Source organism: Gastrolobium bilobum, unplaced genomic scaffold (genome assembly GCF_033153095.1).
Source record: "Gastrolobium bilobum isolate Gb01-03AN ecotype WA unplaced genomic scaffold, APGP_CSIRO_Gbil_v1 utg930, whole genome shotgun sequence".
Taxonomy (NCBI): Eukaryota; Viridiplantae; Streptophyta; class Magnoliopsida; order Fabales; family Fabaceae; genus Gastrolobium; species Gastrolobium bilobum.
In genome coordinates, this window is record NW_026899303.1 from 49,845 (window position 1) to 66,284 (window position 16,440).

General features: G+C 31.7%; 2 protein-coding genes across 2 annotated transcripts; one reads left to right on the top strand and one right to left on the bottom strand.

Moving 5' to 3' along the window:
* The first annotated feature begins 1,733 nt into the window (after nucleotides 1-1,733).
* Nucleotides 1,734-4,021, top strand: LOC133289353 (uncharacterized). The gene is made up of 6 exons (XM_061487268.1): nucleotides 1,734-1,820; nucleotides 1,905-2,007; nucleotides 2,690-2,829; nucleotides 2,911-3,273; nucleotides 3,416-3,478; nucleotides 3,595-4,021. Exons 1-6 carry the CDS (start codon nucleotides 1,761-1,763, stop codon nucleotides 3,832-3,834), a joined length of 969 nt encoding a protein of 322 aa, XP_061343252.1. The 5' UTR covers nucleotides 1,734-1,760; the 3' UTR covers nucleotides 3,835-4,021.
* A 384-nt stretch (nucleotides 4,022-4,405) lies between these two features.
* On the bottom strand, nucleotides 4,406-12,556 carry LOC133289349 (uncharacterized). Its single transcript, XM_061487261.1, has 17 exons — nucleotides 12,184-12,556; nucleotides 11,651-11,748; nucleotides 10,725-10,844; nucleotides 10,180-10,269; nucleotides 9,968-10,083; nucleotides 9,394-9,493; nucleotides 8,827-8,898; nucleotides 8,700-8,747; nucleotides 8,533-8,610; nucleotides 8,336-8,455; nucleotides 8,043-8,148; nucleotides 7,063-7,226; nucleotides 6,694-6,828; nucleotides 5,738-5,868; nucleotides 5,123-5,185; nucleotides 4,958-5,036; nucleotides 4,406-4,854 (listed from the first exon to the last, which is right to left on the bottom strand). The coding sequence occupies exons 1-17, from the start codon at nucleotides 12,479-12,481 to the stop codon at nucleotides 4,792-4,794; spliced, it is 1,881 nt and encodes a 626-aa protein (XP_061343245.1). The 5' UTR covers nucleotides 12,482-12,556; the 3' UTR covers nucleotides 4,406-4,791.
* Between the last annotated feature and the right edge of the window lie 3,884 nt (nucleotides 12,557-16,440).

The following is a 16,440-nucleotide window of genomic DNA, read 5'->3' on the forward strand; positions in this document are numbered from 1 at the left end:
AGGGTTTCCCGGGTCTACCATGGTTCTCTTCCCACTAAATATAATGAACTTAAACATTATTAATAATGAAATTTGTTATTTGATTTGATTATTAAGAATGTCATTGAGTTGTGAATATTATCATATTATGATTAATGTTGTGCTAAATATGGTACTTGATAATTACCAAATACATTAAATGAACTTAATAAAGATAAATATTATATAATGAAATTTTGATTATTATATTGATATTTGATTTGATTAATGTGGAATTGATTTGAACACTATTTGATATTTGATTTAATTTGTTATTAATTACAATAATTGTATTGTGATTGGGATTACCAGCTTTGCTGACTTTTGTGTTTGTTTGACTGCAATGATCCTGCGGCTGCGGGGGAGCAGATTTTCAGTGAAGCATGTTGCAAAGGATGAGGCTAGCTGTGGACAGTGAGGATCACGACTCGGATATATCTCGCTAGTTTATAAGTTTAAAAATTTATGAGATTTAAATAAATGCATAAGACATATTTCCTTTATTTAAACTTTAGTCTTTGGTTTTATTTTAATGTAATAAATTTAGCCTTGCACCTGTCCATTGTACAGGTGCGGCGGTAACATTCCCCAAATTAGATTTAGATTAGCTTCCGCAATATTTCTATTATTATAATTGTAAAAAAAAAAAAAAGAATTTTGACAATTTATTTATTATAAGATTGTTTTATAAATTGTTAAAAATTTAGGGTGTTACATTAATAAGTTTAATTAACCTTCCACGAACAATTCATCATTCATGTGTGATAAGAATAAAGTTACCTACATAAATTTTAGGGAAAAATGTCTATCATTTAAAATTACACAACTTACATCCTTTCACTCTCACAAAGAGGCGGGACCCACACCTTTATTTTTTTTGTCAACTCTCTCTCCTACTTTATCTATCTCTTTCTCTCTCTTAAAATGACACAACTTTACATCCTTTAAAATTATACACACTTTTCCCTAAATTTTAAGGGTTTGGTGTTTATCATTTGGGTTTACATTTTCTGCAGTTACTGCAGATACGTTATCTGCAGTAAGACAATACGACGTCGTTTTGAGACGGAAATCATGGTATTTTAGTCTTTATATTTATAATTTTTTAAGATTTCAATCACAAAACGACGTCGTTTTGGGAATAAATGCAGATAACTTATCTGCATTAACTGCAGAAATATTTTTTCCTTATCATTTTAAATGATATATAGTTATGTTATTTTAGGAGAGAGATAGACAAAGAAAAATGGAAATTATGGGAGAGAGAAAGTGAGTATCTCTCTTAAAATGACATAACTTTCTATCATTTAAAATGATAAACACTTTGTTATAAAAAAAAAAAAAAATGATAAACACTTTTCCCAAATTTTAATTATGTCAATTATTTAAACAGAAAAATATTTCAATTAATGCAGATAAATTATCTGTATTTATTTTCAAAATAACATTATTTTGAGATTAAATAATTAAAAATTATAATTATAAAGACTATAATAATCCTGAAATAAATTAAAATTACAAAAATACCATGATTTTCTCCCAAAACGACGTTAGACTTACGAGACATGTATTAACTGCAGGAAAAACGAACCTGTTTAAATTTACATCACTAAATAATAATTTCACTATTTCATAGTTTAAATACTTAGGCTAAAAATCACATTAAAAAGTGAAGATATATAGATGAAATTTCAAAAATAAAATGGATAAAGAAGAATGAATGGGTGTGTTGATTTTGTGAGATGAGTTATGCAGTAGCAGCACTGGTTGTTCCATCTTCATATCCAAGTTCACTTCTTTCTGTGTGACCCTCTCTACTTCATCTCTTTTCTGTGTCTTTCTTCCCTTTTTCTCTCATAATAACATTTTTTTTGGGTGGATTTTAGTTGAATTACGCTTCTTCTGTGGAATTGGAACATGGGGTGAAGCCCATTCAAGATGGGTATAAGTGGCGCCTGGTTTTGGCTTACGATGGAACCAAATACGCAGGTTTGCTTCTCTTTTCAATTTCACACTCTTTGCTTTCCATTTCATGCATTAAAGCCTTTAACTTTCTCAAGCATTTTGAAATGGGTCATTATCTATTTCTGGGTCTTGTTGCCTCACTTGGCTGTTCTGTTCTGTTCTGTTTATTTCTGCACTCTTTTCTCTTTTCTGTGTGTATTATAGTGTTTCATTAATCCTAATGGAACTTTTTTTTTTCTTTATATTTTTTGTGAAGGTATAATAATATAGGCTCTGAATGCTGGAGATCCTTTGCGTTATTGTATATTACATACATTCAATTTTCAGTTGCTTTGAATAATCTCAAACATTGTATCTATCATTTTGACAGCGTTGTGATTAATGATTATATTCATGAGGTCAGAAATTTATAAATTCCATAGCTGTATCTGTTGGGCTGATTGGGCTAAACTCACATTATTTAAATGGTGTAAACTCTTTGTCCATCCAAATATATGTTGGAGAAAGCTCAAAGTTTCAAACTAATGGATGCAGTTTAGAGTTTAAAGTAATGATAGCCAGTGTACTTTAAAAATATGTATGCCGAATCCTCTTGCCTTGAGCTATATAGAAAGGTTCACTTTTCCAGTATTAATGAATAAAAATATAGTTTAATAATTGAATTCTTTCTTTTTCTTCATTATCTTGAATGATGATTATGTTTTAGGCTGGCAATATCAGCAGTCTCCTCCAACTGTACAATGCACTGTGGAAAAAGCTTTAACTAAAGCAACAAAGCTTGAAAGGAAGGATCTGCATTTGGTTGGTGCAAGTAGGACTGATACAGGAGTGCATGCCTGGGGTCAGGTCTAACTTTTTTCCTTTTATGTGGTTCCAACTTTCAAGTGGCAAATGTTGGAGATTTATATCTTATAACTGTGACTGCAGGTTGCACATTTTGTTACACCATTTAACTATGACAACTTGGAAGAAATTCATGCGGCTTTGAATGGACTTCTTCCTTCTGATATCCGAGTTAGAGAGATCAGCCCTGCGTCAGCTGAATTCCATGCTCGATTTTCTGCCAAAAGCAAGATTTACCATTACAAGATATACAATGATACCATCATGGACCCATTCCAGCGGCATTTTGCTTACCATAGTGTGTATAAACTCAACAGCGCTGTTATGAGAGAAGCTGCAAAATATTTTGTTGGGAAACATGATTTCTCTGCTTTTGCCAATGCATCCCACAATGATCGGGTACCAGATCCAGTGAAGCATATATTCCGATTTGATGTGAAAGAAATGGTACTTAACTAGTTCTAAGTCAAGGTTTCTTCCACCACTATCATTATTAGTATTTTGCACTATGTTTCCCTGTTTGTATCTTCTTCTATCTTTATTATTTTGGGAAGACTTTAAAGCTGATTACTTCAATATCAATGGTTAGGGAGCTCTTTTGCAGCTAGAAGTTGAAGGCTCAGGTTTCTTGTATAGGCAGGTCCGAAACATGGTAAATAGTCTTACTTGTGCCTAATACATGTAAAAGATTATTTTGCAGTTGCAAAAGTGCTGTATGGTTGTTCCACTTTTATGATTGCAATGACATGTATCTGTTTACTTTTCCAGGTGGCTTTGTTGCTTCAAATTGGAAAGGAAGCTATCCCTCCTGACATTGTTTCACATATTTTGGCAAGTAGAGATCGCAGGGAGCTTGCAAAATACTCCTTGTCTGCCCCACCTCATGGCCTTTGTCTTGTTTCTATCAACTATGATGAAAGTCACCTATTGCCTCCCCCAGGTTGCCCTGCAAACAGTTTTGGTAGGCATCATACCATAAGAAAATGCAAGGTTCCATTTTATTACTAGGTAGCAAAACTAACACTCTAAATATCTCAGGACTGATTTTTAAACATTCATTGATATTTGTGCTTCATGATTCTTAATCTTCAACTGGCTGGAGCCTAAAATAGAAATTTAGATTTTAGTGCTGTTTCAAGATACGATTCGATTGAAGTCTAGTCTTCTTTTATATTTAAGTGTAACTTTTTTTCATTTGAAATCAATTTATTTATTAGTGGTTTGCTTTTTAATTTTGATCTTTTTCTGTCTGTCAAATTTTTGCATCTTGTAGTTTGTGGGAGCAATGCCAGTGGCTTAAAGTTCGCATTTCAATAAAAGCCTCGCATATTACCTACTTCTCTTCTATAGGAGCTAATTTGGCCATTACCATGGTTTTATTCCAAAAATAAGTTTTTCTTTCTGTTGATATTCTAAAAAAATAAAACATAATCATTTTTCATGTAATCCCGACTAACGAAGATATTGTGAATTGAGAAACGCAAAACCATTTGAAATTTTGGAATTACTGCTCCCAATGGGGAGAATAGATAAAATCAAAACAAAAAGGAAATGCATAACATCAATCATGATGGTAGGAATATAAATTAATTTGAACCAAATATAGGGTACAAGTTTGATTAGTAAATTCCCGCTATGTTTTGCCAAATTGTCAATCTGATTACATCATGTATATTGCTGAACTAGAATTCAGTCCATGCCAACATCAGAGTCAGTTGGAAACAAAATCCCTAGCAATTTTTTTGTTTTTCCTTTTGCTTGGGATTCTGCTCTCCCATAACCAGAGGCCAACTAAAACACCACTTGGCTAAGGGAAAAATGCTACCGGAGTCCTTCATGGACTTTATATCTGTTTAAATAATACAAGGTATCAGCATGAAATACTGTTACACTGATACTTTTGCTTATAATGTCAACAGCAGACTTTATTCCTTCTATTTATCCTCCTTTTTCTTCCATTTTCCCCTAAGAAGAAAACTCATTAGTGAGTTGAGAACAATAGTGCGTGTATGAGTCATGCGCAAGGTTCTGCAAAACACACAAAAACATACCTAAGTCAGTTCAAAACCCAAATAATAACCCAATGCTTCATGGCTATAAATGACAAGGTAGAAAAAGGTTATCTGAATACCTGTTCCTGAGAGCGAAAATACATGAAGGGTGTATAATATAAAAAATTTGACACCCTAGATGTATAAATGTCAGCATATCTGCGATAATAAACTTAAAACAGTTTAATATCAAGAGAGCAGTATGATATAATAGAGATCAGTACCATCAAAAAGAAAGCACATACTTCTCAATTTGTCTCATCAAGTGACTTTTATCCCACAGTCCAGCACGAGATAGAAAACCCCACCTAATGTAGACACATAAACATACACCAAGTCAACAACAAATGCATGCGGTAAAATGACTGAAAAGAAAGGTAAGCAGCATCTAAGTTGATAGATAGCAGCAATACTCTCTCCCTTACCACAACTAGCCAAGGAAAAACAAAGGAGAAAAATAAGATATCCCAATTTCTTTGCAACTTTTCTAAGTTGATAGATAGTAGTTTGCATGCCATTTTGTTTACGTGGACGAAGATTTTGCTTTTTTATGTTCATGTCCACTGTAATAAGAACAATTTCTCACTCCACTGGGGCCACAAGGAAAGGGGGAGCGGGAGGAGGAAGGGTTTGGAAATATCATGACACAGGATATTTGATCTATTTAAAAAAGTAAGGGAGTATTTTAACCTTGGACTCATTGACTAAACCCAATCACCAGAAATTCTTTTCCATGGTAAATCAACTATTAAAATCAATTAGGTTTACATAAGTAACCATGTGGCAAAAATAAATAAATCCAGTACAGGCTGAGTACACTTAGAGAGTTTCTAAATCAAAGCTCTATCCTTTGATCTTACCTTAAATTGAAGAGCTCCCCATCTGCTTCTAGCATTGGAGCAATTTTCTCATCTAGTCTTTGCATAACAATTAGTAGCTTTTGCATGCTTTCAGTGAGGTCTTCATCATTCATGTTAGTTGCTGCAAGGGTCTTCAAGTACATGGAAAATCTTACAATCAGTATTAAAGTAAAAGGCCAATGTGTGTGTGTATTATCTGGATGACTTTAAAAAAATTGTAATATAAAGGTATGCTTGATACCTCCAAATTGAGAACCAAGCAGTAAGATAAAGTTAACCTTGTAAATGTTCTGAGCTGTGTGGGTATGAGAAGCTTAGTTGAAAATTTAAAAGGTTCAAGATAAGGAAGGAAAATGCTTTCCAAAACCCAAGAAAGTGACTAATTAGTCTAATAATTGTCGCAAGTAAATAACACATTATAAAAAAAAAAAAATCCACTCCCTGTTAAACCTGACTAACAAGTGTGGGGTGGAAGAAATCCTTGTATGCAACCTTACCCTTGCATAATTGCAAAGAGGTTGTTTCCTGGATTCGAATCCATGACCTTTCAGTCATGAAAAAACAGTTTTACCACTGCTCCGGTTCGCCCTCTTTTAAGTAAATAACACATTATGATTGAGATATTTTTGGAAGATTAATGATTGCATTGAATAATCATATTTAGATTAGGCAGGTCAAAGAACACTGAATGAGGCAACAAATAGCAGTAGCAGCAAAGGTTGACCACATGGGTACTAAATATTATCCAATGCAGTCATTAATCTTCCCAAAATATCTCAATCCTAATGTGTTATTTACTTGTGACATTGCTAACCTATTAGTCACTATCATAAGAATGCAAAAGAAAATTCTCAAGTGCCTACTGCTTCATTTTTTCAGCAATGGTAAGAGATATGTCGCATTAGCACAAATAAAGCATAAAACATGGAATATATAATAGGATGACCAAAACTTACCTGAGCAGGACGGTCTTTACTTCGCCTCTGCAGAGCCAGCCGTAATTGGTTGAAGAGATCCCCCACAACCTCCTTTTGATTTATAAGCTCCACCAATGATTCTCTATAACTGCGGCTACTAATCAAGGCACTGTACTGCAGTTTAACATTTACATAGCACAAGGACATTTCATACTTGGATCCACTCAAGTCACCATAATTGCTCTAGACAGTACAAATAGTGCAGCATAAAAAATCACTGAAATAAGCTGCATGTCAGCCTCGAGTTAACAAGCAATCATATCATGTTTTTTTAACAAAATAAGAAGTATTATTCTTTTCATAATAGCGGGAAGTTCTAGATAGCGTATTTGAGATTTCCATACTAACCTCTTCTTCCAGTTCTCGACAAATCAATGCTGTCCGCCATCGCAAATGGACTTTGGATTGACTGACATCAGTGTAAATATGGTCACCTACATACAATATCTCGTCTCCATGGATATTTAGGGAATTTTCAACCATCTGTGCACTTCCCCCTGAGTACACACCACCTGTAGGAGATAGTAGATAAAGCACAAGGTAATCAAATCATGTAAAAAACAACTATAGCACATGATTAATTCAATGCATATCCATGATAATAAGTAGTAAATTTAGCAGCTAAATTATCCTCATTGAAAACTAACATGGTTGTTATTTGAATAGTATTAAAAGAAATTTTAAAAAATATGTTAGCCATTTTGCATTTCACCTAATGTTATCTATGATAGAAACAGTAAGAAAAAATTCAATCAATACTTCTGAATCTGATCAACCCTAAAATATGCATAACTAAGTGCTTGATAAATATTAATGCATCATAAAAACATCATCAGTGCTTTTCTTCATTTTATTGATGGATCTCAGACAGAGTAGCAAACCGGTCTACAATCTGTGAACATCCTCCATTCTTATTTTTATAAAGGAGGAGGTGACAGGCTGACAGCAGACCCTAAACCTATCAGTGACAGATGTATTCAAGATAGAGAAAGCCAAAATATAAAAATATATCTTTTTGGCTTTGTTAAATGAATAGAAAACTCCATCTGTTTCAATTTGTAGGACTCCCATTCCATTTTTGGAAGTCTCCAAATATATTTCAAAATAATGCATTTCTCATTTTTAAACCCAATTTCCCCTATATAGTCTTGTTAACTCGAAAAAAAATTTGGTCACAGTATTCAAAATGACAGTCTTCATTTATATATTAAAGTTAAAAAAATAAAATAGAAAGACGTGATATTTTCTGGAAAAAAAGGGGAATCTTCTTATACTTTGTGAAAAACCAAATGAGTCATAAAATAAGGAACAGAGGGAGTACTAATTACCAGTTTGAGCCTTGAAGCATGGACGCATCAGACCCTCGCCTGTCACCACTTCATACATGGGGTGTGACATTTGGAAGAACTCTGGTTTTCTTGCTGAGACAATTACCTATCCATGAACAAGAGCCACATCCATTTATGCAAGGTTTATTTCATAATAAGACAAGGTTGTTAATTTAGGGCAAGGTAATGAAGAGGATATGGAGTATTTTTCATTCCCCTATGTCTAGATAATATTGTTTTTGTAATTTTCTTCAAGAATAAAAATATGGAAGAAATAATTCACATAAACTTACAATGTCAAACAGATCTCGCCAACCCATATCATTGGGAAGGAATCTATTAAAAGAATGCTGCATCATTTTATCCGTGTAATGATAATCTGAGTTGGTAATAAGCAGAAGCTTTTTGCCAGCCTGTTTCATGAAGACAACTGAGAAAGAGTAGAAAGGCATCACATGCTATGCAAAAAATAATATGTAAGAGATAATACCTCCTTCTGATCCAAAAGTGCCAAAGGTAATTCCGGATCAGGCTCCACAAACTGTTCAGGCTTAGACATGATCTCACTCTGCATAAGTTTCATATATCATTTGGTATGAATAATGCACAACATTAAAATATCAAAGTAAACAAAGATAACAACATGAATGTTTTCACCTTAAGGCGGCCTTCTACATGTGCCCAGAAGAGAGCTTTTCCAACAGCCTGAAAGTTGTGCCAATGGTAAAGAAAAAGAATATCCCTAACCAAATATAATATTTACAAAATATTTGCACCATATTACCTTATAAAGCCCTTTATAATCAAGGGGGCCAAGATCTGGTGTTATAGTCCCGTCATCCAGTCTGTCAACCATCTGAAAGAAATTACAAGTCATTAATGAAGTCTCATCATAAATTCATAATCAGACATGATTACATTATATAAAAAGGCAATATCCTCATAAATTAGGTGGGTAACATGGTTATATGGTTATTCATGTTATTAGCAAGAATCAGAGGGCACAAGGCAGCTTACGGGAGATTCCTTATGTTCAAATTTCACATCTTAATATTTCTGAACTCCCACTTGGACTCTACTACCTACTTGAAATTTGGAATGCCCAGTTCACCCCAAAAGAGTCAAAAAGGGGAATTGACAATTTCATGAATTTCCTCTTACCCCATCAGGGTTCCTAAGACATAGCAAACAATGCTCAAATTTAAAACACCAACAAAACCTATTACTCATTAGAGAAATAAAAAGAAGCCACACAAACTAAGATCTGAATGCCACAGCAAAACGAACATTATAGCAGAAAACGTCTCCGTTATTGAAAGTTTAGTAGTTTTCAACAGCAATTACAACGTACCTGCATGTAGGCCACAGCTTCAGATACAGAGAACAGTGTGTTGAGAAACTCCCATTGACTCTCCTTTCGCAGGTCCACCAGTTCCCTCCCATACATCTCACTTCCATTGCATACAAAATTAAGTAGCACTACAGAAACTATAACTCCAGTTTTTGATAAATGACATCTACTAATCTATCAATGTGTGTGTGTGTGTGTGTGTTCACATATGCGCGTGCAGGTGCACATGTAATTGTGTATGCATATATCACTGTGAAGGCTGTGCTGCAAGGTAGCCAATCAAGAAACAGCAGATGATCCATGTGCAAACTGCAAACATATAATGCATAAATCTAGGGTTGTTTCAGAAGATGGACTTCTGTTCTGACTATTAGAATCGATTGTCAACTTCCATAGTTTATTAATAACTAATGTAGAACAACATATTTATTTATCTCGACTGCACTCTGTTGATAGTCTAAATTGAAGTATGCTGTGATAAGTTAGTGCACGTTATGTTGATATAACAAGTGAGCAAAAAACCTCTGCACGGAGTTCCATTATCAGAAATCAAACCACAAGGCCTGACACTTACCTCACAGCTCGAGTAGATAACATTTTGGTGCCATGCATGGCTCTTTTTACGTAACCAAATCGATCAGCTTTAACCAAATTGCCTCTCTCTTTGTCTATGACAAGGCCTCTAATTACCTGCAAAATTTATAATGGAATGTAAAGATCACTTTGACTACCAAAATATAATATGCATTGTCAAATGCCTTCAGCTTTCCAGAGAGAACACGTTACCAGCTCAGGATCAAATGCAAGTCCATCAACAGGGAAACCCATATTCTTAAGGTTTTCCAAACAGTAGTCATAAGCCCGCCCTTCCCAAGCCTGTAAGAGCACATGTCAATATCACAAAAGTCCATTTACCTGAATAGAAATACACCTACATTTCCAGGAAACACAAAAAAATAAATAACCTCTTACATACTTTTATACTTCTATGATTTGAACTGCAATGCTAATAATGATTAACACACAACTAACACAAGAATAAAAACTTCAAGCACAGAGTAAGGGGAATACTCTGTATTTTTACTAGTGAGGTAAAAGTAAAACATAAGAACTAACAACTATCAAAGAAAGAATGAGTATAAAATACTATTGAGAATTGACTCTTGTGATCCAATTGAAATTAAAAAGTCCTTGTACTTCAAAAAAATTTGTTTATAAATGTAACATATGATACAATTGAAAATTGAACAAAGGAAATTATATCTGCATGCTTAGTAATTAAAATTATAATAGTTCACACAAACTATACAATACATGGAACAGATGAATACCATCACGTTATAATGGATCAAGGTATAGTCCATGTCATATCCAATGGCACTAATTGACCGTAGATTCAATGTACGGCTGCAGAATATTCCACGAGGTGAATTTCTGGATGAAGAAGGGCTCTACATGAGGACACAACAGTGATATTTACTTACTGAACATGAAACTACATCCCAATCAAAATCCAAATAGAAAAGAGTGAGAGAGAAAAATAGAAGACAAAATCAGAGTTCCAGTCAGAAACAATAATTAGATGAAGAAATAACAATTGATGAAGGAAGTAGTAGGTGGTTGTGAGTGATGTTGATCTTGATATAACATTTTCACATGCAAGGTTGTCACTCCCATGACAAAAATAAAGAAGAGATTTATTTGCTAGGGACTTCAATGATAATCACAATAGTAAATGATAATATAAGTAAATTAATCAAGTATCAACCTTTCAAAGTGTTTATGAATTATGAAACCCGTGCAAACACCCCCGCTATATTCAATGTATATGGACTCCAGGAGATATTTAAAAAAGATTTAAAAAACTAGACCGGTTGTTCGCATAGGTTTTGCAAGCCTTTGGGGGAACAGTGCAACTTGCTTTATAACTTATCACTGAGACTCTGCTTAAATATTAACCACACATGTTCAAAAATTCACAACTTATGGCATATGTAATCTCCATTATCCATCTACACCTGTGTTGAGAATAGGATTTTATAATGACGCAGATATGCATATGGTAAGATACGGATAGCACTAGATACATTGACAACACGCATGCCTACGAGAAAAAAATGGTACATTGATAACAAATTCATTCATCAACTAATAGTATAGAATACAGGGAAGTAGACCACAGATGTTTTCAAGCCAAAAATATCAGCAAAGTATAAAAGAAGCAAGCAAGCAAGCAAAAGGAGTAGGTCTACTGCACCGGAATACCCAAGTCTTTTAGCAAACCTTCTGCTTCCCTAGCCTCTGTTCTGGCTACTTCCTCAATTGGACCTTCTAACGAACCATGACCATCAATTCCTACAAGAGAGGAGACCAATATTCGCCTTCTTAGCATAAATTTATCAAAACCATACTCAATATAATAATGCCTGATGTTTTGGTAAATATTACAAACAACATCTATAATTCGTGACAAAATAAATGACTGATAGTTGGTTTGGTAGTAACAAAAAGATGTACCAGTACCATAAACAAATGAAAATCAGACCAAGCTTTTATTTTTCAGTACATTAAGGAACAGCAATATTGTTCAATGTCCTATAACTATATATCTCCAACTGAACAATATAGCATCAGAAACATCAGTTGATTAATCAAGCTATTAAGTAAGTTAACAAAAAATCCAAAAGCATAATAATCAATAAACAAAGTTTGAAAGTGGAGTGAACATGAAACTGAGCACCAACTAGGGTGGAAAAAAAAATGGGAATTTTGAAAAGTTTCAAATTTTACCAAAAGCTTCAAGATGCTCCAACTTGACGTTCAAATCCCCTTTGGTGCTTTCCCCGAGGTAGTCGACGTCAGACTTGTTCGACGGTGTAACCGAAAAAACATCGTCACTAACGGATTTGGAGTCAATGGTGCATCGACGAAGCGTCAAAGCCTTAGCCAACCTCGTATTCTCGACGTTATGGGAAGCGGGTCTCGTGAAAGCTGCGTTTTTGAAGCACTTGTTGTTGGTGGCGAAAACTGCTAACGAAGCATCGCCGCCGTGCACGGCGAAGATGCCGAAAACCTCCGCCGCAAACATGTATGGTGGTTTAAGTGAGAGAGAGAGAGAGAGAGAGAGAGTAGAAAGCAGAATCAGTGTTGAGGAACAGTGAGAGTGAAGTGAAGGACAAGTGTGTGTGGACAGAACAGAAACTAAAAGAGAGAGAATCTTATTTTATTCGGATTTGAATTGAATTGGATGTTTGTCTCACCGTTTCATGATAGGTTATGGCCCAAAGCACTTGAGTGAGTTTTGCAAATTACCCCAGAATAATACTTGTTTACTCTTTTGCCTTATATATTTTTTGGAAAGGATATATTTACAAATTTTTTTTTTTTTTTTTACAAATTACAAATTTTTTTTATATATTTTTAGGAGAATATAGTGTAATCAGTGTTCTCCGTATAATTTGTAAACAAAAAAGTTTTTTAATGTAACCTGTCCCTATATTTTTTATGTAAGATATTTTTAGTATAATTTTTTTTTTATTATCACTCTGATCATCATTCTTTTTAGGGAAAAGTAAAATGATAATAGAAAAAATTGATGGTAAAAATATCTTACCTCTATATTTTTAGGGAAAAGTTATGTGTATTACTCTTTTCTTATTTTTATTTTTCTTATCACTTAACTTTTTTACAAATTTTTACGTCGAAATCCACTTTTAACACTTTTATAAATTAGAAAGATGTTAGTTATATAAATGTAATGACGAATTGATTCATTTATGGAAAATGTATTAAAGAATGATAAAATAATAATCATTAATTTTTTTATAAACAATTGAAATTATATACATAAGCCTATATCATATAAAAGGATATATTTTAAACCTAATCTCACATTATCTAATTGATTATACTATATTTTATTTTTTTTTATAACAATACTATATTTATTTAACTAAAGTTATATCATTATAAGAATAAAAAATTTACACCTATTCTTAATTATTAATTTATTTATATTTAATGACTCGCATAATTAATAATTAAAATCATTACATCTGAATAAAATTAATGATAAAAATATAATGCAGCCATTATATTTAGTCACTTATATTAAATATGAATTTGTATTAAAATTATTAAATATGAATCAGCCCTATAATTCATGTCATAAATCTCTTTTAAATTATAGAAAAATATATTTAAATTCTGGGTGTAATATTTTTGCTTTCATTACAGAAAAAAATTTCTACCACACTCATTTAATAGTGAGTGGATTCCATAGAAAAAATTGATAGGATCCACTCACTTTTACGTGAAAAATTCATATCAAAACTAGAAATATTTTTCTCTTAAATAATTGCTAAAATGTATTATACATTTAGTTAATAAAAGGGGACGAATTGATGTGTACATATGTGAGATTGCGTGGCAGTAGTTTTCGAATTAATATTTGGAGCCAGTGCAATTTTTTATGAAAAATCAGTGCAATGTTGCATTTAGTTGGTTTGGTACCATTATTATTAAAACTGAATCGAACCAGCAAGTCAGAGGATCTAATTAGTAATTATTCGATCCAATCAATTCAATCATCAAGCAATAACTCGATTTGAAAATCGATGAAATAACTCTAGGTCGGGTTGAACTCATATCAAATAGACACTGACTTTTGTAATTCTGTGTTGAATTTTGTTAATATAATGTATACATTGGAATTCAAAGCTATAATTTGATGAAGAGTACAAGCAACATTAACCACTATCCTACTGTTATATTATATGTTTATTGTAATGCTTTTATTATATATATTTGGGGATATTTTAATTCAACGTAACATTAAAAAGTTTTACTCGCTATCTCAACTTTTGATTTTTATTCATATGATGTTTGCAGATTATTGAGATATATTTATTAATTAATTATTAATTTTAAATTAACTAAAATTATTATATGGGCAAAAATCAACAATTGAAATTACTCGAGTCAAAATATATATATATATATATATATATATATATATATATATATAGGTTAAATATTTATTCGGTCACTTTAGATAAGGTTATCTAAACATATCCCTTTTTAACTAAGTCTAGTCACTAAGACATAAAAGTTGTATTTTTTTTCTCTCCACCACGTCAACCCACAATGTTTAAGGAGAGAGAAAAAAAGAATAACTTCATTGTTATAACTATGTTTTACTGGTGAGATTTACTTAAAAAGAAGTAGCTATAAATAATGTTATCTAAAATGACTGTAGAAATATATATATATATATGATAGAATCTGTTTACAAATTTTTTTTATAAATTACACTAAGTACGACCGGTCGTACACTTTATGATTAAAGTATGACCGGTCGTATTTAGTGTAGTTTGTAAAAAATATATATATATACATATATATATATATATATGTTGTCGTCAAATATTTATGTGAATTTTACCAAAAAAAATATTTATGTGAATGACTTTTTGATTTTTCATGAATTTCAATATATTTTATAACTACCATACTAACGATGAGTTGTATAACTCATGACTTTTGATGTTTTTTTGTAATCACTACACTAATAGTAAATTCAAATATAATTATTCTCTGTTAGAGTCCTATATAAAGAGATAAATTATATGAAAAATAAAATGATCAGTTCATTCAGAATCTTGTGATATTCTAATGCTATTTCATGAGTTTATACTTTCAATGTTCTTATATTTTTTCTCTTTATTTTATAGGGCTTTGTTCTGCTCTCACGGGAGAAGAATTTTTTTTGCAGTCAACACAAATTTTGAAAGAGCCCCAACATATATTAACTTAAAAAAATAAAATAAGAATTGCATGAAAAATGGTGTGTCGTTGGCATGAGAATAGCCTTGAGTCACAACAGAAGCTATTCTCCCTATTTTATATATATATATATATATATATATATATATATATATATATATATATTATTTATTTAACCGGTTGAATTTTCTGTTGAACAACAAATGATAAATAACGCGTGAAACGGTGTGTCTGGTGTACAAATTAATTTGTCGTAATCTATTTATGTCTTTGTCTTTTTGTTTATAATATAAAAGCTCTTCTACTATTATTAGAGCATTATATTTTTCCAATTTTTTTATTATATAGATATTTTGTGTTACTTTTTAAAATTTTAATTTTTTCTATTTATACATTTATCAACTTTACATTTTCTATTTTTAAAATAGTAATCAAAGTGCATTTACCTTCTTATAAATAAATAAATAAAAGATACGCAAGTTTTATATATTTATTATAAAACTTGCATTATTAAAATTTCCTGAAATTGATGTGAAAAAAGGAATAAGCTAAAACTAAAAAAAAAAAACTAAAAACTGTTTGGCGATTATTTAAAATTTTCAACTTAAAAGTTACTTAACAATATATATTTTAAGAAAACTCTATCTGTATCTCTAGAGTTCTTCATTTCAAAAAAATGCACACAATTCAAGAAAAGTAGATAATATTTAAAAAAAAGCTCATCCTGAGCTTTTAGTTTTTTGTTTTTTCCTTCATTATAAAAAAAGAGCTTTTCATTAACAATTTTTTTTTCAAAATTTGTTTGGTCTAGTTTCTGTTTATAAGTAGCTTTTAACTTAAAAAAAAAGAAATTCCAAACACACACCGAGAATAATTTCAAATATACAAATTACAATGTACAATATCGCTCTCTAATGCCCTTTTCCTCTTTTGGTGGTGGATTCACATTGTGGAGCACATTTTCAGCACTCAAGGAACAAGTATATTCTTTTTTTTTTTAAAAAAAGAATATATAAAAGAAAATAATCATAAAAATAAAGATAGTATAAATATTTTTTTTCATAATTGATAAAAAATATACTAAGTGTTTGTATATTTATACCCACTGAATATTTTCCACATTACAATTTTCCAAAGCACACGTATGTAATGGGCCCTCCCTTAAACAAAAGACAACAATTAAATAATATTATAATTTTATTTAATTTAATTAGTATATTTGACTAATGATATATTTCTTTTTTATTTATATTAACATAAGGT